At 36.5% G+C, this 27,809-nt stretch overlaps 9 protein-coding genes across 10 annotated transcripts; 2 read left to right on the forward strand and 7 right to left on the reverse strand.

Annotated features, from left to right (window-relative positions):
- Positions 1-80: 80 nt before the first annotated feature.
- Positions 81-1,387, reverse strand: LOC17882736 (thioredoxin-like 3-1, chloroplastic). 2 transcript variants are annotated; one of them, XM_006288675.2, is made up of 5 exons: positions 943-1,387; positions 634-708; positions 483-549; positions 366-383; positions 81-249 (listed from the first exon to the last, which is right to left on the reverse strand). In XM_006288675.2, the coding sequence occupies exons 1-5, from the start codon at positions 1,245-1,247 to the stop codon at positions 151-153; spliced, it is 564 nt and encodes a 187-aa protein (XP_006288737.1). In that variant the 5' UTR covers positions 1,248-1,387; the 3' UTR covers positions 81-150. The 2 variants fall into 2 exon arrangements, with proteins under 2 accessions (XP_006288737.1, XP_023637005.1); XM_023781237.1 differs by having other exon boundaries at positions 131-249; positions 366-418.
- A 1,319-nt stretch (positions 1,388-2,706) lies between these two features.
- On the forward strand, positions 2,707-5,289 carry LOC17883228 (protein trichome birefringence). Its single transcript, XM_006287235.2, has 5 exons — positions 2,707-3,818; positions 3,910-4,102; positions 4,183-4,376; positions 4,466-4,624; positions 4,712-5,289. Exons 1-5 carry the CDS (start codon positions 2,878-2,880, stop codon positions 5,064-5,066), a joined length of 1,842 nt encoding a protein of 613 aa, XP_006287297.1. The 5' UTR covers positions 2,707-2,877; the 3' UTR covers positions 5,067-5,289.
- Positions 5,290-6,672: 1,383 nt separating this feature from the next.
- On the reverse strand, positions 6,673-8,825 carry LOC17882592 (homeobox-leucine zipper protein HAT14). Its single transcript, XM_006288062.2, has 4 exons — positions 8,445-8,825; positions 7,689-8,011; positions 7,475-7,554; positions 6,673-7,148 (listed from the first exon to the last, which is right to left on the reverse strand). The coding sequence occupies exons 1-4, from the start codon at positions 8,752-8,754 to the stop codon at positions 6,839-6,841; spliced, it is 1,023 nt and encodes a 340-aa protein (XP_006288124.1). The 5' UTR covers positions 8,755-8,825; the 3' UTR covers positions 6,673-6,838.
- A 4,847-nt stretch (positions 8,826-13,672) lies between these two features.
- LOC111830121 (peroxidase 53) lies at positions 13,673-15,140 on the reverse strand. The gene is made up of 4 exons (XM_023781412.1): positions 14,858-15,140; positions 14,571-14,762; positions 14,310-14,475; positions 13,673-14,223 (listed from the first exon to the last, which is right to left on the reverse strand). The coding sequence occupies exons 1-4, from the start codon at positions 15,086-15,088 to the stop codon at positions 13,805-13,807; spliced, it is 1,008 nt and encodes a 335-aa protein (XP_023637180.1). The 5' UTR covers positions 15,089-15,140; the 3' UTR covers positions 13,673-13,804.
- A 1,250-nt stretch (positions 15,141-16,390) lies between these two features.
- LOC17881916 (peroxidase 54) lies at positions 16,391-17,982 on the reverse strand. Its single transcript, XM_023781505.1, has 4 exons — positions 17,706-17,982; positions 17,403-17,594; positions 17,051-17,216; positions 16,391-16,948 (listed from the first exon to the last, which is right to left on the reverse strand). The coding sequence occupies exons 1-4, from the start codon at positions 17,937-17,939 to the stop codon at positions 16,455-16,457; spliced, it is 1,086 nt and encodes a 361-aa protein (XP_023637273.1). The 5' UTR covers positions 17,940-17,982; the 3' UTR covers positions 16,391-16,454.
- Positions 17,983-20,222: 2,240 nt separating this feature from the next.
- LOC17883063 (probable L-type lectin-domain containing receptor kinase S.5) lies at positions 20,223-22,366 on the forward strand. The gene has a single exon (XM_006290073.2). The coding sequence runs from the start codon at positions 20,261-20,263 to the stop codon at positions 22,205-22,207; it is 1,947 nt and encodes a 648-aa protein (XP_006290135.1). The 5' UTR covers positions 20,223-20,260; the 3' UTR covers positions 22,208-22,366.
- Positions 22,367-22,426: 60 nt separating this feature from the next.
- LOC17882153 (probable protein phosphatase 2C 68) lies at positions 22,427-24,724 on the reverse strand. The gene is made up of 4 exons (XM_006287836.2): positions 24,141-24,724; positions 23,373-23,746; positions 22,915-23,151; positions 22,427-22,826 (listed from the first exon to the last, which is right to left on the reverse strand). The coding sequence occupies exons 1-4, from the start codon at positions 24,472-24,474 to the stop codon at positions 22,581-22,583; spliced, it is 1,191 nt and encodes a 396-aa protein (XP_006287898.1). The 5' UTR covers positions 24,475-24,724; the 3' UTR covers positions 22,427-22,580.
- A 460-nt stretch (positions 24,725-25,184) lies between these two features.
- On the reverse strand, positions 25,185-25,744 carry LOC17882643 (probable splicing factor 3A subunit 1). The gene is made up of 2 exons (XM_006288759.2): positions 25,475-25,744; positions 25,185-25,397 (listed from the first exon to the last, which is right to left on the reverse strand). Exons 1-2 carry the CDS (start codon positions 25,742-25,744, stop codon positions 25,185-25,187), a joined length of 483 nt encoding a protein of 160 aa, XP_006288821.1.
- Positions 25,745-25,936: 192 nt separating this feature from the next.
- Positions 25,937-27,576, reverse strand: LOC17884326. Its single transcript, XM_006289861.2, is given in 3 exon segments — positions 25,937-25,989; positions 25,992-26,178; positions 27,445-27,576. Coding segments are annotated over 3 exon segments (372 nt in total).
- Positions 27,577-27,809: the final 233 nt, after the last annotated feature.

Here is a 27,809-nt window from a genome sequence, read left to right on the forward strand (position 1 = left end):
ATCCAATAAAATTATATATTAAAAAGGTGAAATTTCTTGATTACCACAAAAAAAAGTTTGAAATTGTATATAGATTATTAACTAAATGAAAAAAAAACTTACTGTACATAATAATTATAAAAAAACAAAGGAAGTGACAAAAATGAAAATTTAAACATATTTGTTGATCAATTCTCTAACTTCTTCGATGACAAGCCATCCTTTGTGACCTCCAATCACTTCTTCTTTCATCTCATCCTCCATCCATAGCTGCATTAGACCATTATTACTATTATTTTCATTTACCTTATTACACTATTTTCTTAATTGTCTCAAATGCATCTCTGAAACTCAAAACAATTTGTATAGCAAGAAAGCATTATTACCTGAATGGTGGGCATTTTCTGCATAATACATGAATATGGAAACTGGTTAAGGTCTGGCACATACCAAGTCAGAAGAAGAAGAGTAACGAGTTATGTGTGATTGTTTAAGCATCTTACCGAAATGTCTCCACGTTTCACCAATGTTTGAGGGACCTTGTTTACATCCACGTAGTAAAACTTTGCTCTGTTCAATTCATTTTCAGTTCATGGCATAATCGGGTTTTTTTTTAATAACATTCTTGTGAAATTTTGTTAATAATTAGCTTACCTGTTATTATATTCTGCGGCCAATTTCTCCAACTTAGGCTTCAAGTAGATACATTTCCGACACCAAGAAGCCATCCTGCCCAAAATGATCTCACCATTCTTCATAACTCATAAGAAAAGCATATATATAGAACCTTCCACTTTGTAATTAAGTAGTTGAGTTGTAGAAAAGGGTAACGATCAAGCAAGAGAATGTAACCTAACAAGAAACTACATAATGGTAGAACTCCTCTGTAACCGGGCATGAATATGAAATTACGAATACCTATATCCAATCTTAGATTAAGGAGAATAAATGATTAATATATACCAGTCGATGATGATAGGCTGAGAGAGTTGGCGAGCGTGAGAGAGAGCAGCATCAAGTTCTTCAACGCTGTTGATGGGTTCCATCTCCAGAGTCGTAGGCTGATATGTGTTTGATGACCAAAAGGCTTTTAGTCTCCACTCGTTCTCCGACTTACCAAGCTTTTCATTAATACTGTGAACCTTCCTCACACAAAACCCACACTTGTTCTCCAAATTCAGACTCTCCCTCTTCCGAAACTGTTCCTTCTTGTTACTACTATGAGCATGCCTTGTTAGCATTTGAGGGTTTGATGCCAAAGCTGCCATTAATTATTTTTTGTGGTTTCTGTCAAAATATTTGTCGATGAAGATTGAGATATTTTTTAAAGTTTTCATATGCCATGATTTTGGATAGATATTTTTTGGTTTTGAGGGTTTTGGGAAGGAGATGTGAGGAGATGGATAGAGAGCTTATCCGGAAGATGTGTTGCTGGTGGGGGCTACCCTTTCTATATATATTTATTTTTTTACTATTTCCTTTCTTTGTAATTTTAAAATTACATACTTAAAACGTTACAACATGGATTGTGTAAAAACTAATAAAATCTAAAAATGTTTCATTAATCCAATCAGATTTGTTCTTCAAGTATTTATAATTTCTCTCTTTCCGAGTATCCTTACTCTAATTTTTAAATTTAATATATGCTTACTGGATGATATTAAATTTGGTTTTTATCGCATAATTTTTTTGTTATCGCATAATCTATTTTTGTTATGCCATCTGTTCGAAATTTACCCAAAACTAATAATCTCTCTTGTAGACTTGTAGTACTTAGTCATATACTGTAATGAAAGTTAATTCCTTCATATAGAAAAATGAGGATAAATTTGTTGACATTTAAATAGCATCTTCTTTAAATATTTGAAAATCATAAGTATATATTTTTGGGGGTATGAATGAAAGTAATAAATTGATAAAGGGAATGCTGCCTAAAAGATTCTCTATAAAATAGCTGCAGAAATGTGTTTTGGAAGAAGGAAGAAAAAAAAACAAAACGCATATGAACCAACCAAGTAGAGAGACTACAGGGGAGGAGGGTCTACACGCTAATGACTTTTATGGACGCGAACTGGGTTTTTTTTTGTATTATATTAATTGCAACGGGCATATTATCATCCCACACACTCTTAATTACCCAAATCTGCCACCTAATTTAACTACGCAATTAAGATATTTATGTTCATCAGAAATTAAGTGTAGCCTATATTATAGAGAGAATGAAAGACTTTAATCACATCTAAAATTTCGAGCAGACCATTTCAGGAGTATAAGACAAAACATGAGGGATATGTAATCAACTTAAAACGGTTAGATCTAACGCATTATACAGTTAGATCATACAAATTACGAAGCACGCACCCACACCGTTCTAACTTGTAACACCAACCACCACTAAACCGGATAATCGGAACAGAAGCATTAATCACAAAATTTAATTCTTTTACGAGTTGATTGATAGATATATATAGAGATAGGGGCAAAAAGACAATAATTTAAAGTTGGAATCTCGAACCCACCGACAAGCTTCTTCTTCCAAGTGGTGTTTCAGTAAATAGCTCCAAAACCGAGGGCTACTTTACTTTAACCAAAAACACTAAACACATTCACTTTAATAATAAGTCGTTCACTAACGAAGTTGTCTTAAACAAAAAACAAATGGTCCTTTTTATCTTAAAACACCTTTCTCCTGTTTCTTAAAAGACTCATCTTCTCTTTCCTTTTTTCTTCTTTACCCATCTCTCTCTCCTCTGCATCACCTCTCTTTCTCTCTCCTAACCCTAAAATAAAGCACCTCTTTCTCTCTCTAAAACCCTCCCAAAAAACACTCGTCACGGGCCACGAACTCCACAGCCACACCACATTCCCCACTTGTACTGCCCATCCGCCTCTCCTTCTATGGCGTCAGACGCCGTAAAGTATATGCCTATCCACGGCGGTGGAACAACTACTACAACCGCCGACATCAAGAGCTTCTTCTCCGCCTTGAAACCCAAAAAGACCTCAACTTTTGCTTACGCTTTTGTCATTACCTTCGTCTCGTTCACTCTCTTCTTTGCCTTTAGTCCTTCTCCGAACTCATCTTCTCCTTGGTTCTCTAACATCTTCTCTTCCTCCACACCCACCTCCACCTCTGCTTCAGACAACACTTCCGGATCTCAGTTCTCTTCTATTTTCTCCTATATTATCCCCAATGTCACTTCAACCAAACCTACCAACAGATCCAGCGACGCCACAGATCCTATCTCTGCTAACGCCACTTCTCCGCCTCTCTATTCGAATTCCAAAAACGGTACTTTACAAGCCCCGGCGCCGGAAAATCGAGCTCCCGTTGTTAAAAACACGACCGTCGAGTCTCCGATCGTAAACGGAACCAGCCCGGTTGCAAAAAACAACACTTTATCTCATCCTCTGCTTTCAGACAAATCGTCGGCGAAGGGATCGAGTAATCAGTCACAGACCACAACGGATGCTAATCATAATTCAAAAGCCGTGAAGAGTAACCAGACGACAGCTCCGGCGCCGTCGAAAGCACCCGTGTCGGTGGATCTGAAGGCCGATTCCAATACCAATTCATCAACTGCTTCTTCTACACCGGAAAAGAAGACAAAGGACGATGATTCGGTTTGGTCGGTGAAGCAAGAGATCGAGAAGTGGAGTGATTCTCTGAAGAATTGTGAGTTCTTCGACGGTGAATGGATCATGGATGATTCGTATCCGCTTTACAAACCCGGTTCGTGTAAGCTTATCGATGAACAGTTCAACTGTATTTCAAACGGAAGACCCGACAAAGATTTCCAGAAACTGAAGTGGAAACCTAAGAAATGTAGTTTACCAAGGTAAGTTGGTCGGAATAAGCTCAAAATTTAATATATTTTGATTATTGGTTCTGTATCTAATATAAGATGAATAATATTCATGTATGTGAAGGTTGAATGGAGCTATTTTACTGGAGATGCTTAGAGGAAGAAGACTCGTCTTTGTTGGGGATTCTCTAAATAGAAACATGTGGGAATCTCTGGTTTGTATTCTCAAAGGAGCAGTGAAAGATGAGACCAAAGTTTATGAGGCCAGAGGAAGACATCACTTCCGTGGGGAGGCTGAGTACTCCTTCGTCTTCCAAGTAAGGCTTCTTCTTGAATTACTTTGATCAATTGCTTCTTAATACTTACTATATTAAGTGTTCTCAAATTTGATTGATAGGATTACAATTGCACGGTGGAGTTCTTTGTTTCACCGTTCTTGGTCCAAGAATGGGAAATTGTAGACAAGAAGGGAACAAAGAAGGAGACTTTACGGCTGGATTTGGTTGGGAAGTCCTCTGAGCAATACAAAGGAGCTGATATTATTGTATTTAATACCGGACATTGGTGGACTCACGAGAAAACATCCAAAGGGTACTTAAAAGCTCTCTCAATCTACTGGAATAATTGCTCTGTCTTTGTATTACATAATGCAGAAACTGATTCTGGTATTGATTTCTTAGGGAGGATTATTATCAAGAAGGAAGCAATGTTTATCACGAACTCGCTGTTCTTGAAGCTTTCCGCAAAGCTTTGACTACATGGGGTCGATGGGTTGAGAAGAATGTGAATCCGACAAAGTCCCTCGTTTTTTTTAGAGGCTATTCCGCCTCCCATTTCAGGTAAACATCCTCAGGTCTCAATGGTTTGTTTGGTTACCTTTACATATGAATGCAAAAATTGATGTTAATCTATCAACATTTTTGCAGTGGTGGGCAATGGAACTCAGGAGGAGCATGCGATAGTGAAACAGAACCGATCAAGAATGACACATACCTAACCCCGTACCCGTCAAAGATGAAGGTTCTTGAGAAAGTGCTAAGAGGTATGAAGACACCCGTCACGTATTTAAACATCACTAGATTAACAGACTACAGGAAGGATGGGCACCCGTCTGTATACCGGAAACACAGCTTAACGGAAAAAGAGAAAAAGACGCCATTACTGTACCAAGACTGCAGCCACTGGTGCCTCCCTGGAGTGCCGGACTCTTGGAACGAAATCCTCTACGCAGAGCTGCTCGTCAAACTCAATCAGCTCGGCCAAACACAACGGAAACCTTAAGGTTTTTCTACCCTAATACTTTGTTTGATCTCAACACTTTGCTTTCCATTTGATGGTAATTGTTGATTATAGAATGTGTAGAGTAAAAAGAAAGATGAAAAATATTTGATCACACGATATCTTTGCTACTATTGGTTGTACTTGTAAATGCTTTTGTCACACGAGGAATACTACATTTAGTTCCAATATGAGGTTACATACATATAAACATTTCTTACAGTTCCTTTTATCGTTACCCTAATGTTTGATGATCTAAATAGTGCATGGCTGCAGCCATTAAAAAGTAGAGCATGGTTCTTTTGCTTTGTGTTTTCGATTGATTTAATGTCGATGAAGTTATAACAGTTTCATCATGTGAACGCAAGAATTTGCGTGGAAATTGGGATGTGAGAGTTTGACGTGGAATCTGTCGATCACCGACAACGGAAAATATTCAAAATAATAAACAAATTGTCCAAATTGTCCAAATTGGGGGAAATTATGAGATTTGAAGACAACGGGTTTGGTCACATGGGATGTTTGGACTTTTTGACCCACGAAGGTCATAAAATAAAGTCTGTTAGGTCAAATGCTTTTAAAGAGTTAAGTGCGATTAGATCCAACCTGGTGCAGTTGTTCGTTCACGTGGCGTACTTGTTACCTATTAAATTATGTTTTATAATCCCTACTTCCCTAGTATTATATTAAAGAGTCACGCATGTGACTGTTTGGTTGGAGATTGGGAAAAGCAGAAGAAGTGTTTATGTTTGTGTAGAAAGAAAGTAAGATTAGGAATGCTTAAATTGATGAAAACTGGATATATCTGAAGTACGCAGCACGAGACTCACCCGTACACATGTACTACTCTTTTTATGAAGAACAAAAGTGGTCATGGGGTATAAGCACCAAAACTACAAAATTACTTTTTACGCATCCAATAATTAGTGACGAAATGCGATCATATATCAGTCATGAAGGAACAAGCTCAGCAAAACAATATATGTACAAAAGGCCCATAAGAACATCTCTTAAGTTCTTGGATAATGGCAATCACTTCTGATGATAACATGAGTTCATCAAAGTTCTTAACTATGCATGCATTAACTATCAATGGTAGTCCCACTTTTCTCATTGCAAATCAAATTTCATTCCAAAAACTGCTGCAAATAAATTACAATAGTTTTGCAATAAAAATGTGTGATGAATTTTTTTTGTGACTGGTTTTGGTTAGTCAAATTTTGTGACTTATTAGTAAAACCAAAATTAATTCATGTATCATAAGAAAATTGTAAAATGATAGGATATAAGATTCACAGATTCTAACTTCAGTTAACATGCATCGCACTAATGCTGTATACGACATTGCACTGTTTAAAAAGAAAAAGAGTTTTTTATATTAAAACTCTATCAGTAATCCTAAATTTAATTTGATGAGGAATATGTGCACGACAAACCCTTTTTGCTTTAATCAAAAATGAAAGGTCTACAAAATCAAACCAAATATTTCCCCTTTTTCTTTTGTCTTGTATCGTTCAAATAAACATGTCAACCCTTTTTCCTCCCATGTGTTTTCTTTTTATCCGGTTCAATCCAAGAAAATAACAAAACTCTAACCGGACAATCGATCGATCTACTCGTCTTTTATAATTGGAGACGGTCCCAAATAATATCTGAAAAAAAAGTAAATCTAAATATACACAAGAAGCCATCAATGCACCCAACTTTTTTTAAAAAAATCACTCGACCGTTTGCTAAAACCGTAACCATTTTATTTTCCCACGTCTGCATGCTTCTCATGAAACTTGTTTGGCCGGCCGAGGCTTAACATCCGGAATCAAAGGACAGTGCAAAGTTGACGTAGACAAACCTAGGTTTTGGGGAGCTGACGTTGTGGTCGGCTGCTGTGTTGCTGAGGTGGCAACACGTTCGCAAGAAGGGCACATAGTGAGAGTAGTGGCTGGAAGTTGCATGTAGAATGGTGTGGAAGTCTTCAAGGTCCTCAATTCTTTAACCTCTTTCTTAAGCCTCCGGTTCTCTTCGGTTAGTGACTCGCAGCATCTCTTTAGGTATTCACAGTCCACTTCCGTTTGCTTCAGCTTTGTCCTATTATAATTATCGAAACAATCAAACAATATGAGATTTTGGTTTGGGGGTCAAATTATGTTAATGTAATTATGTAAAGAAGAGTTATGATGTGTTTGCCTTTTATAAATAAGTCACTATAAGCAATTATAATATGGATATGATGAGCGGAAGTGATATCCTACTTTTGCACGAAAAATGACAAAGGATAGACATGCGACAATACGCTATTATTACTCGTGATGCATTTCGTCCTCTTCCCTTTTTCAGAAATTAATCATCACACAAATATATATATGCTACTTCCAATGAAGTAGCAATAAAAACGTTTCATATAATAAGCTAACCTGGCTCGTCTGTTTTGAAACCAAACTTCAACCTGACGTGGACGAAGATTCAACTGTTTCGCCAACGCTATCTTCTGTTTCTGCAATGATTTAAAATAGGTAAAATAAACATTTAAGGCTATAATTTTGGAATTTCTTTGAAATATAAGAAAATAAAATAAACTCAAGAAAGATAACTTTTTAATATAAAAAAAGTCAAGAATGGGAAACGAACAGGATTAAGAGTACTGTGTTCTTTGAAGCTGTCTTCAAGAAAAGCTGACTGGTCTTTCGAGAGTCTTAGTTTCTTCCTAGTGGATCCGTTCTCGTCATCGTTATCTTCGTTGCTGCAGGCTCTTGAAGCTGATCTCTCCACTTCATCATCGATATCTCTCTTGTTGCTTCTTCTCTCATAACCATAACTCTTAATCCCAAAGTCCAGTTGAAACGACGACGTTACGCTGTTCGGCGGCGATACTGACATACTAGGCACCGCTTCCTCTTCCTCCTCTGCCACCACCGTAGCTACTCCTGAGAGTATTCGTCCCCCTTGCTGACCTGTAAATTTATATTCTTTAGATAAATCGAAGATCATATGTTTTTGGTTGTTATATGTGACAAAAAGTTAGGTGTATACCTATTTTTGTTAATCGAATACATCCAATTGATATTATTTTATATTTTTCGATCAAAGATTATTATAAAACCTGGTTCATCTTTCTTGTCACAAATCAGACAAAGTATGTTTGGGATAGAAAAATATCCCCATCGACATATATATTTGATACATCTACTGTATATTCAGAAAATATTAATATTCTTATAATCGTTTTTGAGTATTTTGGAATATAAGGATTTACATATGAGCCAAATTAGGGATTGTAATAAAATATCATGTTACAGTGATAAAAAAAATGTAATCACACCCTTTAAGTTCGAGAAATTATATTCTTGAGCTTTTTAATCAAAAAAGGGTTATAAAGATCCTTACTGTTATCAGGGAGCCAATTAGGGAAGTGAAGCTGAAGCTGTAGTGGTGGATCTACAGAAGACGAAACCCTAAATCCATCGGAAATATTTGATAGCAGTGCCGGTTTCTTCTTCGCATCTTCTACCGAGGGAGACGAAGAGGATGATAACGATCTGTGACCACCAAAAGCAACATCTAAACCCATGCAGAACCCAAGATCCTTGTCGGAAGTTGAGGTCGACGAGGCAGCGGGGTTATGAATCTTCGAGTGCTTCTCTAGAAAAGAGAATTGTTTCTTAGTATTGTCGCCTAGAGACAACGCTAGTTCCATCGCTTCTTAAGAAAAACAAGAGTTTGAGAGTTTGAGAGAGAGAGAGAGAGAGTCAATCGGAACAAGAAGAAGATCTGTTATGGAGTGATGGACATGAAAGCGAAACCCCACTTATTTATTTCCAAGTTCAATGTATTTTAATAATAATAATTATTATTATGTATACGAACAAATATTGGATCTTCTTCATCTTATAAATTCCTTAAGACATGTGACTTTAAGTCATCATTTTTCTTAGTTAGTGGAATAAATATATGAACAGGCCGACATATTTATGTAAATAAGTGTTGTTTTTGATATTATGTCAAAATATTTAGTAAAAATTGAAAGACTATATATATATATCTATCTCTTTAGAACAAATAGGGTTTACTTGATAATACGGGTTTAAGGAGATTGACCGACAACTGCCATTCACATACGCACGTGAATGAATGCATATTAATAATACACATATACGTTATACGTACAACATTCTTACACGAGACTGGCGCGCCTTGTGTCTTTCTTGTTTGTATACTTAAGTACTACTACTATACAAATATACATTTATGTAAAAAATATATATATTAATATATATGCATTTATGTTTGTCTTTATAAAAGAAAAAAAATCCGAAAACTACTTATCGTTAGGAAGTATCATTCTACAAGGAAACAACACCCTTTTTCATTTCGTATGCAATTCCAAATATACCTGAGCATGCAAAAAGTATTTTTTTTTATAGCTTATGAATTTCGGAGCGTCTTATATTTTGAATAACTAGTCCATCGTTCACAATGCAGGCATTGAAGAATATCAGATAATTTTAAAACAGTTTCATCTACTTTAAATTTTATTATTTAATTTTTATTAAGTACTCACTCCATTGCAGAAGAAGAAAATAATGAGAGGAATATATAGGGAATTTCCTGAAGATGTGAGACTGTGTTTGTTGAAAATTATTGGAGACCATAATTAGTTTGACCGGCCAGCGTAATTCTTGGTCACAAGTTAATGATGAGGACTTTGATTTTCTTTAGGTTTTAGTAATCCAATAGATTTAGACCAAAGTCGAAGTTGTTGGAAACAAAAAAAAAATTAATAGTGACCGTTGACATTAATGTAGTAGTTTACCGTTCAATGCTGTAGTAAAAAATTAATGGTCGGTGAAATAAGTTGAAAGAAGTTAATAAGTAAAGTGCAACGGATAAACAAATGACCAATCTTTTATTGTTTCATTTTAGAAACGGGACAAATTAGCGTGATCTAATTAACATAACTACAAGGTCATGATTATAAGTTGAAATTACTTGATTAAAGAGGAATGGGAAAAAAATTTATGATGTACCGAATACAAAAGAGCGAACAAGACATAATGATTAACGATGATGATACGAAGAAGTAGCAAAATGTGATAACGATGACACATCAAACGGTCACCCGATTAGATCATTTTTATTTTTTTATTTTTTTTGAGTTTGACCAAAATCGTTATTGGCTCAAAACTTTATTCATCACAGTGATCAGTGATGGTCCTAGAAAAAAAAACTTGATTAATTTGTTCTTACCCCAACATCATCAATACATTGTTTTTTAAATTAATTATAACTTTTGTTTTTTAACGTATTGCAAGTTGCTTTCAAGAAAAGTTCTGGACATTAAATAGCTTCATTATTATGTGTATGAATGGTAACATGTCATAGATATGATATGAGAGTTGGTTTCAAATTAGTACGTTGTCATTAATTACAAAAAAAAAAAGAAAAACTGTAGGGTTCTTGATTGAATAATTCATAGAATAGTGGAAATAATAATGTAATTTCTACTGATTTATTTTTACCAATCATAATGACATATTCGAAGATTTTGCTATATTTACAACCAACGGACCAAAATAGAATTAATAATTTATACTCATTCTAAAGTTTTTTCAGCTACATAAATTTTGACCATTTAATGATATAGTCTTTTTATTATGTATACAGTTATACTTTTTTTTTTCTTTCAAATTTTCGTAGTTCTACTATTTTTCATAATCTAAACCATTTTCATTAACACACTCTCTCCATCTTGTACTATACAAAACAACATATATATGATGAGTTTTATGAGCCGGCCAACAGAGTTTAAAAGGTTGTATCAGTCGCAGATTGGTACCGGTAGGAAACAAAAGCCAAGTAACGATGTCAGCCACTTATTGTTGCATAATATAAAAGTTTCAAATCTGTCACTATGTAGAGACATATATCTCCTCGTAACATGACTTTAACTGATGACGACGAATATACAAATCAATAACATATCATGTCTTCTACGAGTATGATCTAGACCACATATATATATGACTATATGATGTTCTTTTCTTCTATAGTTTGTAAATAGTATGATCCTTTGGGAGAGGGGAGTAATGGCAAAAACATGAAAAGAGAGTGAAAGGACCCACACGCATGGCGTGGGACGCGGATGATATGATAGATATATCAAATCATCATCATCCTCATTCCCTCAAACTTAGATTTTTGGGGGGGGTGTCATGCTTTTAGGCTCCTTGCAATTATTGAAGTCATGCATGACTCACTCCTTATTATTGTCATTATTACTTATACTCCCCTCTCTTTACTATGTCAAAGTTATTATTTTTGGCATCTCAACCCTTTTCTCATCTCAATTATTTCTCTCCTCGATCTCTCTGATCTGTCCTACTACATTCATTATTGCATCCTGTTTTTCATTTTTGTTTAGATCCTCTCTTTATATATATATGCACCATATGAAATTTGAATTATTCCAAATATGTTGTGTGTAGCGTTTTATACACCGTTAAACACTGGCCGCTACGTTCTTCAACAGCTTTATGGTTTTCTTAAAGAGTATCCTAGCTATGTAACACATCATTTAATTAAATAGTCTTTGCGTATGAACCGATTTGTATATCTATGTAACGGATATATATGACTTAGTTTGAGGATAATGTAAATTCCGTCAACTTTGAAACCACATTTAGGATTCACACATCCTATATATAAATTAGGGATTATAATTCCCATACACAATATAAAACCTTTTCATTTAGTATTCCCCAATTAAGTAGATTGTTATAATCAGCAACCTAATTTGACCAACCTGCATATCAAATCCGGCCGTCGTGATCTAGTGTAGACCTAATTTGAACATACGAGTTACAAGCCGGTACGTACGTAGTTGATCACCAATAAAAAAAATGATGGCTTGCGTAACCGAATCCAGCATTGATTTTAAACAAAATCCGAACTAGTTGAAAGGTAAACTGGTTGTTGGTATCTTTTAATTTGCTCCACGGCTATAAATAGAGGCCAGCTAGCCTAGGCGACGGTAGAGGAAGGGTGTGACAGTCTAGAACTCAAATGGTATTAAAAAGTTAGTATATAACATCTTTTTGAATAAACCTTTTTTGTGTATTCATCTGAATTGCCATGACAATGGAAAGCCCATGTTATTAGAAAGATAACTTCGTAACAACTTCTTTTGGTAGTTGTTGACATTTATTTTTGAAAAAAGATGCAGACAGATCCATATACAAATAAAGGAAGTTGAAGAGGAGGAGGAGAGAGTCACGTGACGACGTGCCTGATGAAGTAATTATTGAATTGATGAACTGAGAGAGGCCTCGAGGGTCCACTTTGTCTTCCTTGAGATGAGGCAAATCTCCCACACAGGCAATCATTTGTTCATGGGACCTTTTCTCTCTTCTCTTTTCCTTTCTTAAAACTTAAGTTATCGTTAATTATGTTTTTTTCTATATTTCTTCTTTTATTGTCGTATGCTCTCAAAGTGTTAAAAGTTATTAACGAAAAACTATTTTAACTAAACGTCACGAGAGTGAGAGTGTTCAGAGACTAATTATGAGACTTTTTTTTTCTTTACCCTTTAATTAGCTTTATGTCAAGTTTACAATAATAAACATAGTGCATCTCTCTAGTAGAAATTAGTTACTACATTCGAGATTCGACTACCAAATTCTAGGATGATTGCCATAAAGCTTAATTTTACTTCTTCTTTTTTACTTTTAGTATTTCTTTTGATTTTTTCTCAAACACTAATATGATACTAGATCAAGACCATGCATTCTCTTTCTCATTTTCTTTTGTTTTGCATACGAATATGCGATCAACTAATATGGATGGTTTTGAGTCACCACTTTTTTTTCCTAGTAAAATTGTCACAAATCATCATCATCGTCAGCTTCAATTATCTCAAAATCAGACAACACATGATCAGTTAGTTTCAAATTGACTTTTATCGAAGCTTAAAATCAACAACCCACACAAAAGACTCATAAATTCTGGAATCATTGGACTTCTGACTCCGAAAGCTTCCCTATCACACAAAACCGATCACTAATCCAATATTTTTATTTGTAAATTGTTCGTAATAACATTTGCTTCTAGTACTGTATTCTATTATCAATAAGTTGAGTTGGTTGAAACCTTCACATTCAATTTTGTCTTCTTTTTGCAGTTTTATAGTTGCTGTAAGAAAATATTCCAACCTTAAAACCCAAAAAAGTAAAAAAAGTTACAACACTTGTGCTCTAGAGTCTAGAGGATGATAATACAAGAAACTCGAATTCGTAATGAACAGTTTGGCGTTGAAGGGGACCGATTTATCTTTGACCGCAAAATCAGCCTACCGAATTATTTGCTGTCTCCCCTAAAATTTATAATCGAAATTTTTTATTTGTCGGTGAAATCATTCCACAAGGACTGTAAGTAATAATGATGGTTGATCATTCGATTTACATGTTGGACGGTTTTTATTTTGTAACGTTATTTGGATTTGGTGACTCGTAAAATAATTTCTCAATGATATAATTCTCTGTGAGATCCCACAAGTTACGTACGACTTTTCATAATTTTTCTGCATCCCCCTCTCCGTGAATAAAGTAACAAACCGCCAATTATAATCCAATATAAGAGAGACTTTTTTCTAAAAATTTAATTGCAATACATATTTGATATGATTTATGATAACAAAATTATTCTCAATTTTCCTTTTTTTTTAATAAGGAAAATGAGCTTTTTAAGGAAAATCAACTTCCATTAACCTTCTTACAGTCTAACCTAATCTCTCCATTACTCCCTGTCAAGGGACTAATGTTCCCCATGTTGATCATTGACTGCGCAAAGACCTGAAAAAACAGAGTCTGGTTACTTGCAAAGGACGTAACGATCGCGATGGTGGATGAAACGGTGGTAGAGAACAGCTCTTGGTCTGACTGAAGAAGCCCATTGTTGCTCTGAAGGTTGTTGAAGTAATTGTTATCGAACGCATCAGGTGTGCTCAGATCGAGATTGGTGATCGTTGACGCGCTGCCGTTTTGAGGACATAGCTGTTGCAGGCTGCTGAGCAGCGTTGAGTTTAGAGTCGGGTCCGGGTTTCCTGTCCCGCTGAAATTGAATAGTCTGTTGTTGAAAACTCCACATCGAGCACGCCCGAACGTATGCGCACCTATACGTGGATCGATCCACAAGAGATGCCGTTAGGGTTTTACATTAACTTTAACCGCAAGTAACTTAACATTTAGATGAAATTACCAGATAAGGCTACTAGATCGTTTGTGTTTAGCCCCACAGCTGAGAATTTAGACGTGATGTTGCTAAGGCTTTCGACTGGAGAAGGAATGGCTGAATTTGCCCCGGCCAGGTTTGCGGTGAGACTATCTCTTCTTCCTAATAATACAGTCCATGATGGTCCTCCTGCCTGAAGATGATCAAATACATATATAAACAATCAAACTTTACGACAATAATATTTAGTTATGTTTCGTAATGTCCACTAAGAAAGTGTTATATTACCAAAGACACGGAAGCCTCAGAGGCAAGAGCTAAAACGTCAGAGCAAGAGACAACACCAGGGCAAGCGTTTTCAAGGGCAGTCTTGATATTATCGACAACGTTGAATCCTCTAGCCGAGTTTGCATTCGGACCCGCGCTCTTCTCGCTCTGGATGCTTCCAGTGTCATCAAGCAAGATCGACGCATCACAACCCTTTTAAAAAATAATGAAGCAAAGTAGTGGTTTAGGCCAAAAATATCGAATAAGGCTTTTATCTTAAAGAGTTGCATTGAGAAAGAATAGTATACATTAACAAAACAGTCGTGAAAATGAAGGCGGATGAGGCTGGCTCCGATTCTTGTATCGGATTGAAGAGCTTGCTGAATAGTGCTGCGTACGATGGCAGAGGCGTTAGGGCAAGTCCCAGAGTAAAACGTTGCGTTTAGTTGTGCAGATGATGTTCCGACCATTAAAGAAACGATTACAATAAGGCTGATGATAAACAGACCATCACAAGCAGGACGATTTGCTACAGCCATTATATCAGTTTTTGAAAAATGATGATATAAAGTTTTGATTAGTTAGTTTCCACTGATTGATGCGGAACTTATGACTACGCTTTGATCATTTCGAAATAATTGTATATATAGAGGAAAATAAAGTAGATTAAACGCGTATTTCTGGACTGATCATGAAAGTGAAAGATTTTGAATGAGGCCAAATAGTTATAGATTAACGTGTGTGTTTGTCTACATAGTCCAAAATATGGGAAAACAAAGCTGGTGCTTGTACATTTGTTTAGTGAAAAAGTAATTCGTCTTTAGGTTATACTATCTCCGTCACATGCACATTATTGACTTATTCTAATCTTCCCACGCGGTTGGTAAAATCAAGGTATAAGTTTTTTGCTTTGCTGACGAAATCGGTGGTTTTACTAGAAAAATAATTGAATCATACACTAAAATATGATAAAGCCATACTTCAATCTCAAAATTAAATTTAAGCATCAAGCATCTTTAATGCATTTACATTCCCATGTTTAATCAAGAGAATTCATATAAACGTGGACAGAACCAAAAGAATGTGGAAGGCGATCTCAATTCTTAAAAAATTTAGATAAACTTTTTACAAAGCTAGTCTACAAAATTATACGAGTAGTTTATAAGTCACAATCTTTGAAAGAAATGCCGCCTTCAATATATAGTTGTTGGAGCTTTACAGCTGTATTTTCAGAAGAAGAAGAAGAAAAAAGAGATTCATAAATCATAATCACTGATTTTGATAAACAATCTGCAAAAGTCTTACGTAGGTACGAGAATTTTGGAGATGTTACGTTCCTTTGACATTAACACTTGTTGAATAACATTCAAAAATGCGCGCGACTGCTCCGGGGTATCTCTAAAGACATGGATTATAAAACTTAGAAAGGGCTTAGAATAAATCGTTTTTCAAAATATATATTATTAAGGACACAAAATCCATATAGTATTAATCACTTGATTATACAGTAAGTTATAAGTTATAACAAAACTAAATATATGTTTCAAGTCACTTTATAGTGGTTGCTTCCAAATCTGAAGTCAAATCTCAACTACTTCGCTTCAAGAAAGTAAAACAATATTTTCGACGTGATAACGCATGTATTAATATTGTTACTGATACACATCCCATGCATGATTTTGGGCATAATAAAGTTTTTTTTTTTTTTTTTGGACCACACATAGTAAAGTTCTTAAAATATTGAAAGCACCATCACAAGTGTAAAACAAAACCCTACCACTCAGATTTTATTTCTTCCCCAGCAAAACTTATTTATTTTTACAAAAATCGTTAAGCTTAGGAGTACATATATAATAATTCAAATACATATGATACAGACGGTGGTGAGACTGAAACCATCATTGTTCACATATCTGCGACTGCTACACTCAGCGATCCTCCATCAGATTGTAACTGAATGTGCTCTGCTTCAGTGGCTGATGACTGTGCATTAACCACTTTACAATCTTGTCTAATCTCTCCATTAGCCCCTGTCAATGGACTAATGTTCCCCATCTTGATCATAGACTGAATAAACGCCTCGAAAAACAGAGTCTGGTTACTTGCAAAGGAATTAACCATTGCTACGGTGGTTGAACCAGTATTGGAGAACAGTTCCTGGTCTGACTGAAGAAGCCCATTGTTACTCTGAAGGTTCGTGAAGTAACTACTATCGAATGCATCAGGTGTGGTCAGATCGAGATTGGTGATCCCTGATCCGCTGCCGTTTTGAGGACATAGCTGTTGAAGAGTGCTGAGAAGTGTTGAGTTCAAAGTCGGATCGGGGTTCCCTGTCCCGTTGAAGTTGAATAGCCTATTGTTGAACGTTACGCATTGACCACGCCCAAACGTATGCGCCCCTATTTACGCACATTGAAACATAAGAGAGATGGTGCCATTAATTAGGGTTTTGTTTGAATTGAGCAGCAAGTATAATTAAACCTACGTGTCAGATAAATTACCTGACAAGGCTACTACATCGGTTGTATTTAGCCCGACAGCTACAAATTTAGATGTTATGTTGTTAAGGCCTTCAAAGGGAGAAGGAAGTGACGAATTGGCCCCAGACAGGTTTGCATTGAGACCATCTCTTCTTCCTAATAATACACTCCATGAAGGCCCTCCTGCCTGAAGATGATCAAACATGTAGTATATAATTTTTTTATATAGATGAACGTGAACATAGATGAAATATATATTAGGAAAGTTAAACGGGCTTTTTAATATGTGGTCCAGCCCGGCTTGTCAGAAGTAGACAATTTATACAAATTATGTATTGTTTGATGTGTTTATGAAGAAAGTAATATTACGTACCAAAGAAACGGAAGCCTCAGAGGCAAGGGCTAAAACGTCAGAGCAAGAGACAATGCCGGGACAAGCATTCTCGAGGGCAGTCTTGATATTATCGACAACATTGAATCCTCTAGTTGAGTTTGCGTTGGGAGCAGCGTTCTTCTCGCTCTGGATGCTTCCAGTATCGTCAAGCAAGAGCGACCCGTCGCAACCCTTTTCAAAAGTAAAGAAGCAAAGCAATGGTTTAGAATAACAAAACTTATAAGGCTTTTTGACAAAATAATTAGAAATCAAAGAAGCTTATTTAAAGAGCTTCTCTTATACATTAACAAAGCAGTCGTGAAAATGAAGGCGGATTAGGCTTGCTCCGATTCTCGCGTCGGATTGAAGAGCTTGCTGAATAGTGCTGCGAACGATGGCAGAGGCGTTAGGGCACGTAGCCGAGTAAAACGTTGCGTTTAACTGCGCAGATGAAGTCCCAAACAATAAAGAAACGATAACAAGAAGGCTGATGATGAAGAAACCATCACAAGTAGAGGAAGATCTTGTTACATCCATTAACCGGTTTTTGCAAATAATGGCAAGGTTTCGATTAGTTTTTTTTGGCTAACTGACTGATTCAAAAACTTATTATGATTAACCTAATTAGGTAATAAATCATTATATAGAGGATAAAAAGCTGATTAAATCTTGACTGATCATGAATGAATGTGACATATTTTAACCTAATTAAGTAAAAAAGAAGTCAAGGTGCGTGTTTGATTACCAAGTCAAAAGATGAGAAAAGATGGAGCTTCTAGATTTTATGTAGTGCGAGTTTGTTTAATTAGTCTTTAACGCTAGAAGAGTTGAACCTACAAGATTCGTTTCTTAGTCACGTTCCAAGAAAAATCAAGAATATGTGAAAGAGTTGTTAGTTGTTAAGAGGACTTTACAACTGTATTATTGAGTGGAAATTGCAGATTCACATTAAAATGATTTATATATGTCTCTTAATTTAGCTGGCTATTAAATTCGAAATCTTATACTTTACGATAGTAGAAGGAAGGGACTTGGTATATTCTAACTTGTCATTCGTCGACTTTGGCTTCTTCGAACTCCTAGCCATTTGATGTGTAGCTCGCTAGAATCAAGCCTGACTAACAAATTATCATTTTGGTAAGTCTTGTATTAATAGAAGGTTTGGCTATGGTTGGTGATAGGTGGAATTGTGTTATAATAATGAACATAATTTAATTTTACGCTATGATTTTGTGGATGATGATGATTCTAGACCATAAATATTGTGTGAAATCGTTGTCGCAGTGGATGAAGTGATTGTTGTTATAAACAAAAGATTATAAAGTTGATTTACACTCTTAAGTTAACTTCAATTCGTGTCATCAATAGTATGGATTTTTCTTATCATTTTGCAAATGAACTTTTAATTAAGTTTGTGAAAATAGGGGTTTTAAAAGCACTCAAATTATAATTTCTTTTCTATCTTTAGTCAAGCGTCTACACTGCTTTAGCCGATCGAATCTAAATATTCGAAATCTTTTCAGCTCATTCTATTTGGTTTGCACTTCAGAGTGCCATCACCAACTCCCATGTGCGTTTAAATCCAATTATTCATTATGCTTTTGGACCATCGAAACCATTCTTAATATCATCATTACTTCTTCGTTAAGAGTTTACCCATACTTCCATATGTAATTAATAGTCAATAACTATTATTCAAGCATATCATTGTTAGAAAAATTGCAAAAATGATTTATTTTTACATATTTTTTTATTTCGTTTATGAATTAATAGTTATGTCGCTGAAACAAAATAGCTTTCGTACGTCATCCTTGTCTCACCGTGTCAAACATGCTTTTAATTAAGAACTTGTAAAAGTTACTAAGATTTTATCTAAATATCTTACCTTATCTTATATTAGTGGTATGTCGAATTGAAAAAAAATGAAACTAACCATTTTTACACAAGAAAATTCATCTCGTGGCTATTATTTTAGAAATTCACTACAATCACTTTGGTTGCCGAGAGAGCCTCTCAAGCGAGTATCATCAAGAAGTCTATCAATTTTTGTAGCTTTTATACATATGTTTATGGCTTTTCACATGTTAGCTTGAGCAACTAAAAGTAAGACCTCATCACAAAGTCAGATTTATGCATAGTATATAATATAAAGTGAACATTAGTAGCTGCTCAAAATTGACTAAAAGTTTTTTTTATTCATTTTGGATTTGGTCGGGTTCGTTATCAAGTGATGGTAAGAAACACCCAAACTGTACGTTAAGATTGTATAAAAGTAGTGGTACAACCATTTTAATTAACTAAAGAATGTATCTTCTAAAACAACCAATCACCCTTGAGAATTTATCAAAATTTATGAATTGTCAAATTTATGAATTTGTATTATAAAATTTATGAATTGTTTAAAAAGTCTTCAAGAGTGATCAGTGATGACCTCAAACGCGAAAGTCACCGAATGGGTAAAGTCTATCTCACTTGTTTGTTTGGTAGCTTGCAACTGCTGGGTGGGCACTGAAACTCAGACGGCTTATTTTGACAAATTATATAAGTTAGTCTGTCTTATCCGATAGTCCGTAAATATATATATCTACTGGTCAAACTCGTTTGTTGTTGAAAAGTCAAGAAGCTAAAAATACCATTCTTTTTGTTGACAAGTAAAATCAAATTTCCAATATAGAAACAGTCGTATTATGATACGAAATTTCTAGTAAAAAACTTTGATTAGGCATTTTTAATGTATTCTAAACCCATTACAAAACAAAACGAGAGAAAAAACCATATAAGTATTAATTTATTGAACCTCTGAAGCTGCAGAACCACCAACCAAACACACACACACAAGAAAAAAGAAAAAAACCATTATGAGATTTTCTCTTCTGTTCTTGATTCTAACAATAGCTTGTACGATCGAGACACAAGTGAACTGCTTAGAGTTCGATTTTCGTAAGTTTAATGAGAGCAATGATCGGGACTTGATCCGAGAAAACTCATACATTGCCCTTGGAGCTATCCAAGTGACTCCTGATGTTCGTGGTGGCTCTATAGCTAACCTAGCGGGCCGAGCGCTCTACAAAGATCCATTCAGGCTATGGAGCAAAGACAAGAAGAATGCTACTTTCAACACCACTTTCGTTCTTAACATCTCGAACCAAACCGATCCAGGAGGTGAAGGCTTAGCCTTCGTTCTCACATCCGAGAAGACCGTTCCTCAGAACAGCTCAGGTATGTGGCTCGGTCTAGTCAACGAAAGGACGAACATGACTCGAGAGTCGAGGATTGTTTCTGTTGAGTTCGACACAAGGATGAGTCATCCTGGTGATCTTGATGGAAACCATGTAGGTCTTAATGTGAACAGCATCGATTCGGTTGTTCAAGAATCTTTGAGCAGTCGAGGGATTATGATCAGTTCCAAAGACGACTTAATCGCGCATGTGAGGTATGATGGTAAGAATCTATCTGTTTATGTCTCAAGAAACTTGGAGGTTTATCAACAGAGGAACTTAGTGTTTTCTAGAGCTATAGATCTCTCAGCCTATCTTCCAGAGAAGGTTTATGTTGGATTTACGGCTTCAACAAGCAATTTGACGCAGCTGAACTGTGTGAAATCATGGAAATTTGAAGCTTTGGAGATCGATGGAGATCAAAAGTTGTTATGGCTCTGGATCACTATCCCTAGTGTGTGTGTTGTTGTAGTAGGAGCTCTCTTAGGGGCATTGTACTTGAGATCTAGGTCAAAGGCAGGGGAAACACATCCGGATATAGAAGCCGAGCTAGATAATTGCGCTGCAAACCCGCAGAAGTTCAAGCTGAGGGAGCTGAAGAAAGCAACAGGAAACTTTGGCGTGGAGAACAAACTTGGGCAAGGCGGGTTTGGGATGGTCTTTAAGGGGAAATGGCAGGGGAGAGACATAGCTGTGAAACGAGTTTCCGAGAAATCGCATCAAGGAAAGCAAGAGTTCATATCCGAGATCACAACTATAGGTAATCTGAACCATAGGAACCTGGTGAAGTTACTGGGATGGTGCTACGAGAGAAAGGAGTATCTTCTGGTTTATGAGTATATGCCTAACGGAAGCTTGGACAGATACCTTTTCTTGGAAGACAGGTCAAGGTCAAACCTAACATGGGAGACAAGGAAGAACATTATAACAGGACTATCTCAAGCGTTGGAGTATCTTCACAATGGATGCGAGAAGAGGATACTTCACCGGGACATAAAGGCGAGCAACGTAATGCTGGACTCGGATTTCAACGCGAAGCTAGGTGATTTCGGGCTTGCGAGGATGATTCAGCAAAGCGAAATGACTCATCATTCGACAAAGGAGATTGCTGGAACACCGGGATACATGGCTCCTGAGACTTTTCTCAACGGAAGAGCCACAGTTGAAACAGATGTGTATGCATTTGGAGTCCTAATGCTCGAAGTAGTTTCGGGGAAGAAACCGAGCTATGTCTTGGTCAAGGAGAACCAGAGCAACTACAACAATAGCATTGTGAATTGGCTATGGGAGCTATACAGAAATGGAACCATCATGGATGCTGCGGATCCAGGGATGGAAAGTTTGTTCGATGAAGAATCAATGAAAAGCGTTTTGCTCTTAGGACTTGCTTGTTGCCACCCGAATCCGAACCAAAGGCCGTCCATGAAAACGGTGCTGAAGGTCTTGACGGGTGAGACTAGCCCACCCGACGTGCCTACAGAGAGACCGGCTTTCATGTGGCCAGCGATGCCTCCATCTTTCAGTGACATTGACTACTCTCTCACCGGGAGTCAGATCAATTCACTTACCGAGCTTACTGGCCGATGACAATAATCTTTATTCGTTTGTTCTTCAAGAATTTGAAAATTGGGTTTGTTATATATTACTTCTGTTTTTTTTGTGGACATAGAATTTGATTGTCCGATCATAGAAGTGTACTTTTTTTAATTTTTGAATCTTTCTTTATTCCTATTATGTTTTTGTATCTCCACACTATTTTTATAATCCAGAGATGTGTGTAATCATAATTTAACAAAACCATTTCAATGTAATCATAAGGATATATCGATTATTAGCATTACAAATGAAAGATTATTATACCTACAATTTTGTATCTAAAATCAAGGTGTTGGTACAAAATCGATCCGTATTCGTTTTTTTTAGCACATCTGTGGGAGTAAAATCAAGAAATGTAAAAATTCTAAGAGAAGAAGATACTGAACTTGGAAGGTCCAACGGTATGAGAAAAGCCTTTAATGGACAATTCAGGAACAGTAGCTTTCTCCACCATAAGAAGCTCATTGTCTATGAATATCACAACCACCGTTATATCGTCATGAAAGAATCTCCTCACTCCTCTCTCCACTTTTTTCAAATCATCGTAACTCATCTCTCTCTTCTTCGCAGCTATGTTCATTGCTCTTCTCACCAGCCTTCGAGCTATTCCCTGTGTTTGTTTCATTCATGCATAATATCAGTGAAAGCAATAAAAGACTAGGAATTAATCATTATGAATCTTAGGCGGTGGCACGTACAGGACGAGGGTGTTTATTCACTATCTCTACAGCTTGCTGGTTGGTCATATGTTCCCAGAGTCCATCTGATGCAAATATCACAAATTTGTCGCTTGTTTGTAAGACTCTCGTGTAGACAGAAGGCTCTGGTGATAAGACCGGTCTTTGTAGCCTTTCAGCGAGGTGGAACCGCGGAAATGAAGGGTCAAGAGAGAACTCTGGGCGCTTTAAGTAAGCATCCCCTATTGATCTAGATACCTGCACAAATGAAACACAATATTATTGACTTATAGTTTGATAAGCCAAGATTATACAGAGGGTCTACTTGAAGATGTAAAAAAGCTACTCATTAATCAAGTCTCTCTGGTTTGGTCAATTGGAACACTAATAGCAGTTTTGTAGCTTGTTCGTATCAGTGTCACAGGTTTTTGATATGTGATTTGAGTGTAAAAGAATAAGAAAACAAAAGCTTTGCAAACCTGAATGATGCCTTTGATGCGCCACACACCATGTTTAAGGAGAACGATATGTGAATCATCTGGATGCATTGACCTAAGCTCTTGTCTAACTTCTTCCAAAGCCGCATTGTGATCCCTAGTCAATTGCTCCGCTACAATTTTGTTTGACCTATTACTACCCCCCATGGAACCAAGCACAGCACGAGAATCACCAACATTAGCTATAAGCAAGGTCCCTTTCCAAATAACTCCAACCAAACAGCAAGATCCAACGGCTGCAATCAACGGTTTTAACCCGCAAGTCCTTCGCACAAGCGTGAGAAACCCTTCCTCAGTAGCAGAAAATGCAGACCTCAGAGTCTCCTCTGAAATGGAATTATTTTCTCTCGAAGCTCCTAAAAGGTCAAAACTTTAATGTTAGAAGCAGCTAATGAAACCAATCTTATCCAAATAACTACAGGCAAAAAGCAACAACACAAAGCTACAAAATCCAGAAACGAACAAAGAGAGAGAGACCAAGACAAAGAACAATCTGCCAAAAAGAAGAGTTTTGTAATCTTCATATAAAAGGTAGGTAGCTCACCAAAATATCAGAAATTGGATTAAAAAGTCAAGATTCACTTCACTGTTCATCAGATGCATAAAAATTTCAACTTTCTACCAAAATTTTCCGATCATCATAACCAAATCTTGAAACACTTCAAAAGTGGACTTTGCTTGACTATTTCAAGAAAGAGGATTCAGAGGGGAAAAAAAAATCAATGAAAGGAGAGATTTAAAAGAACTAACTCATCAAGTGAGAAAAGAGATGATCAGAGATGTATCTAGAAGCTTCAGGACCACCATGACCATCGTAGACTCCGACGAAAACGGCACCGTTTCCAGTCTCGACTTGACAGTGATCTTCAATAACCTCGTTAGCTTGAACGACAGCCATGGAGAAATCTCCGAAAGAATGTCTCTCGAGTTCTCTAGACCAAAGAAGCGAGTCACCGGAGGAAGAGTCACCGTCGATGCCGTCGTGATCATCGTTATCATCATCGTCGAGGTCTCTGTTCATACGGCCGTAGCGGCGCATAGGTCGCAAACAAAAAAGAGCCATTCTCGCAAACCAGGAGAACATCCCTCATTTGCTCTCCACCACGAGAATAAGCTCTTTTTAGGTCGCCGGAGACCACCGGAAAGAGGAATCTCGTGATATGTTGGTGGGGATATCAGAATATATTTTTTGGATCGAAAGCTTGAAACAGGTGATGAGAGAAAACGAGTTAACGAATCGCAAGATTGATAAAAAAGCAAACTTTGTTTCTTTATTTATGAATCGAAACTATTTTATATTAAAAACTTGAGAAAGAAAGAAACAAAATTTGGAGAAAAAGGAAAAGACTTTGGTTGGTCTTGTAGAGAGAGAGAGAGAGAGTGAGAGAGTGGTTGAAGCAATGTGTGAAATATATGATTTGTGTAAATTAAAGTTATATTGATGACGTAATTTTGTATGCATTACCCAAGGATATTTTACATCATATTTTTGTTTTTGTTGATTTGTTTAAGAAATAAAAGTCTATAAACGCGTCTCTTCTCCTTGCAAAACAAATAGAGCAACAAGTAAAAGAAGAAGAAACAGAGTGAAAAATTGTAAAACAGTGTGTGTTGTGTTCATACCTACTCGTGAGTCACCATATTGTTTTTATGAGATTTGTAAAGATATCCTCATCGAAAAGATTTCTACTTGTAGATAAAAGAGAGGTGTTTCTCTTCAAAAGTTTGTAATATACAAGAGTTGAGAGAGATATTTAAAGAGATACCCAGCATCCAGCACAAGCCACGTTAGCATTACAAAGACAGCGTTAGGATGTCTCCTGCTCCAACATTGTAATGTGCAAGTGACTTGTTGCCCTCTAGAACCCCGGCTTTTCCACGTAACTCCAGCTTCTTTGCTATTTTCTCCTTCAAACTCGCCACGTTTTCTGACAGCGACTGAACTGTGATCCCAATGACTTGCCCATCATCGACGTCTGGAACAGAAACCTTGATCGTAGAGGATCCCTGAAAATGTATGATTGATAGTTAGATACAACAAGTCTTATAAAAGAAAAAGAGTTAGTAGGAAGAAAACACATTACCGGATGTTGAGCAAAAAACTGGTCTTCTGGAACAAGTGCTAACTTTTGTCTCTTTGGCTGCATATTTGGTGGTGGGTTCTTCAAAATTGAAAGGTATCCAGGAATCCGTGGTCGCCAGTCGGTGTACTCCACTTCAACAAAGTACTCAAAAGCATACAAATCAACTATAGCCATCTCCAGTCCCTCTTCCTTGTCCCTTTCGAGCACTTTACCAAGAAGATTGAAAAAGCCTTCAAGAATGGTCTCAGTACTAGCGCCCTTCTCCCTCATTTTTTGGGAACAGAGTAACACTCTCGTATACCCAATAGTAAGCTGAGAGTAAAAATCGTGTCTGCTATCAGAACTGATAGCATAAACCGAAACAGAGGCTCAAGCTCAGGTTTCATAGACACACTCTTCATCAAATCCTGCCCAAAACACATCCCATAAATAGATACAAACTGGGCTGTGAGATTAATAACATCAAGCTCCTTGCGCGTGATCCCTTGATCAAGAGGAAGTAATGGGAAACTGATAGGTTCTGCATCAAGAGTTTGAGGTCTTAACTTCAAAGTCGTGATTCTTGGTGGATCATAACTATCAGGTTCGATGATATCATGCGATCCCATTGGAGGTTGATCCCAGTCGTTGTACTCCATGTTAACAAAATACTCAAAAGCATGGAAATCACTCATAGACATCTCCACTCATTGTTCATTCTCCTCCTTTCCAAGCACTTGACGAAGAAGGTTTAAAAAACCATCAACAAGAATGTTTGATCATAACTATCAGGAAGCGGAGTGAAGTGAACGAACGGCTTCGAGATGTATATATAAGCTATGAAATCGACACCATAAGAAAACGAAACTCCTATGTTGCTATTTTCCAATGGGCCTTTATTAATTGGGCTTTGGGCACATCGACCGACAAGAATTTTATAAGAACCAAAAGATTGTATATAACGTAGACGCGTGTTATGATTTGGACTTTGCCACTTGTGAACAAAAGCATCTTATTTATAGACTTCGATTCTAACACACAAATCCGGTCACTACAAATTGTAAAATCTAAAAACAAATCACCGAATAATATAAAATTTCAATTTATATAATCAATAGAATAATTTTGATAATTATTTTAAAATTAATAATTAAATAACATATAATTTTAAATTTTTTTTTAAAATCCATTAAACTCTATAAACCAATAATAAACCCCTTAAATTCGGACACACATATAGTAAAATACTAATTACAAGCATAGCATTTTCCATTTTTCTTATTTTCCTTTTCCTTTTAGTATCTTTTATGTACTTTAATTTTGTTCTTTCTTGAATTTCCTTCCGTGAAAGAAAAAGAAAGAAAAAATCAAAATCAAGAATCCATGATTCATGCATGGTAACAAGTGGTAACGTATAAAGAACTCGTTGGGTATAAAACTAAATTTGATTAGTGGACAATTCAAACGCGCGTTATGTGAAGGTTACTCTTCAAAAATAAAGTTAGCTCTTCAACCAAGATCTGAGGAGGCCTTATCCCTTCATGCCTATCTCTCCACTATTCCTCTTCCATTGAGTGCCTCTCAGCCAGATTCTTATCTTTGGAATGTTAATAGAACCGCTTCCCCCACGTTTTCATCTTCTCGAACGTGGGAAATTCTCAGGCCTAGAAAACCCGAGCAAGATTGGTATAAGCTGGTTTGGTTTAAAGGCGCTGTGCCCAAAAACGCTTTCAACATGTGGATATCTCATCTTAATAGGCTTCCAACAAGACAAAGGCTGGCAGCTTGGGGAGTCTGTGCCTCTTCTTCCTGCTGCTTATGCTCTCTGCAGGTGGAGTCTAGAGATCACCTTCTTATCTCTTGTTTTAGCCAGGTTGAGCCATTCTATGATCATCTTCACATCCTGGTCCGAGCTTCTCTCCTGGATGCGATCAACCACAACAAACAATCCCTCTTTTCTCAGAAAGGTCGTCGTTCAGGCTTCAATTTACCATATCTGAAAGCAACGGAACAACATGCTTCACAACTCTCAGTGCATCCCACCTGCAACGGTTTTTAGAAACATTGACCATGAAGTTCGCAATACGATCACAGCTCGTAGACATAGACGGCGCTGGAGCCATCTCATGATTCTATGGATCCAATAGATTTCCCAAATCTATTCCAAATTATATTGTAATCTTGTTTTTCTTTTTTTTTGCCAAGATTACTTTTCTGTGGTAGTGCCTTGTATTACCAAACTTCATTTTCTAATGATATTAACATATTTAGCAAAAAAAAAAAAAAAAAGTTAGCATTGTTACATATCACGAGTCTGCTTTGAATGACGTTCTCATAATTCGTCAAACCATTAGTT

This window comes from Capsella rubella, unplaced genomic scaffold, assembly GCF_000375325.1.
Source record: "Capsella rubella cultivar Monte Gargano unplaced genomic scaffold, Caprub1_0 scaffold_6, whole genome shotgun sequence".
NCBI lineage: Eukaryota > Viridiplantae > Streptophyta > Magnoliopsida > Brassicales > Brassicaceae > Capsella > Capsella rubella.

Excerpts from the sequence above, each read along its gene's own strand:
- LOC17883228 (XM_006287235.2), top strand. The coding sequence starts at position 2,878 with ATGGCGTCAGACGCCGTAAAGTATATGCCTATCCACGGCGGTGGAACA. Across the intron at positions 3,819-3,909 it reads AAGAAATGTAGTTTACCAAG|GTTGAATGGAGCTATTTTAC; the intron begins GTAAGTTGGTCG and ends ATGTATGTGAAG. Across the intron at positions 4,377-4,465 it reads CACGAGAAAACATCCAAAGG|GGAGGATTATTATCAAGAAG; the intron begins GTACTTAAAAGC and ends TTGATTTCTTAG.
- LOC17883063 (XM_006290073.2), top strand. The coding sequence starts at position 20,261 with ATGAGATTTTCTCTTCTGTTCTTGATTCTAACAATAGCTTGTACGATC.
- LOC17881916 (XM_023781505.1), bottom strand. The coding sequence starts at position 17,939 with ATGGATGTAACAAGATCTTCCTCTACTTGTGATGGTTTCTTCATCATC. Across the intron at positions 17,595-17,705 it reads TTCACGACTGCTTTGTTAAT|GGTTGCGACGGGTCGCTCTT; the intron begins GTATAAGAGAAG and ends ACTTTTGAAAAG. Across the intron at positions 16,949-17,050 it reads CGATGTAGTAGCCTTGTCAG|GGGCGCATACGTTTGGGCGT; the intron begins GTAATTTATCTG and ends GTGCGTAAATAG.
- LOC17882153 (XM_006287836.2), bottom strand. The coding sequence starts at position 24,474 with ATGTTCTCCTGGTTTGCGAGAATGGCTCTTTTTTGTTTGCGACCTATG. Across the intron at positions 23,747-24,140 it reads TCTCTTTTCTCACTTGATGA|GAGCTTCGAGAGAAAATAAT; the intron begins GTTAGTTCTTTT and ends TTGACCTTTTAG. Across the intron at positions 23,152-23,372 it reads GCATCAAAGGCATCATTCAG|GTATCTAGATCAATAGGGGA; the intron begins GTTTGCAAAGCT and ends TCATTTGTGCAG.
- LOC17882643 (XM_006288759.2), bottom strand. The coding sequence starts at position 25,744 with ATGAGGGAGAAGGGCGCTAGTACTGAGACCATTCTTGAAGGCTTTTTC. Across the intron at positions 25,398-25,474 it reads AGTTTTTTGCTCAACATCCG|GGATCCTCTACGATCAAGGT; the intron begins GTAATGTGTTTT and ends ATACATTTTCAG.
- LOC17882592 (XM_006288062.2), bottom strand. The coding sequence starts at position 8,754 with ATGGAACTAGCGTTGTCTCTAGGCGACAATACTAAGAAACAATTCTCT. Across the intron at positions 8,012-8,444 it reads TAATTGGCTCCCTGATAACA|GTCAGCAAGGGGGACGAATA; the intron begins GTAAGGATCTTT and ends ATAAATTTACAG. Across the intron at positions 7,149-7,474 it reads TTTCAAAACAGACGAGCCAG|GACAAAGCTGAAGCAAACGG; the intron begins GTTAGCTTATTA and ends TAATTATAATAG.
- LOC111830121 (XM_023781412.1), bottom strand. The coding sequence starts at position 15,088 with ATGGCTGTAGCAAATCGTCCTGCTTGTGATGGTCTGTTTATCATCAGC. Across the intron at positions 14,763-14,857 it reads TTCACGACTGTTTTGTTAAT|GGTTGTGATGCGTCGATCTT; the intron begins GTATACTATTCT and ends ATTTTTTAAAAG. Across the intron at positions 14,224-14,309 it reads CGATCTAGTAGCCTTATCTG|GTGCGCATACGTTCGGGCGT; the intron begins GTAATTTCATCT and ends ATCCACGTATAG.
- LOC17882736 (XM_006288675.2), bottom strand. The coding sequence starts at position 1,247 with ATGGCAGCTTTGGCATCAAACCCTCAAATGCTAACAAGGCATGCTCAT. Across the intron at positions 709-942 it reads CAGCCTATCATCATCGACTG|GATGGCTTCTTGGTGTCGGA; the intron begins GTATATATTAAT and ends CATTTTGGGCAG. Across the intron at positions 550-633 it reads GCCGCAGAATATAATAACAG|AGCAAAGTTTTACTACGTGG; the intron begins GTAAGCTAATTA and ends TGAATTGAACAG.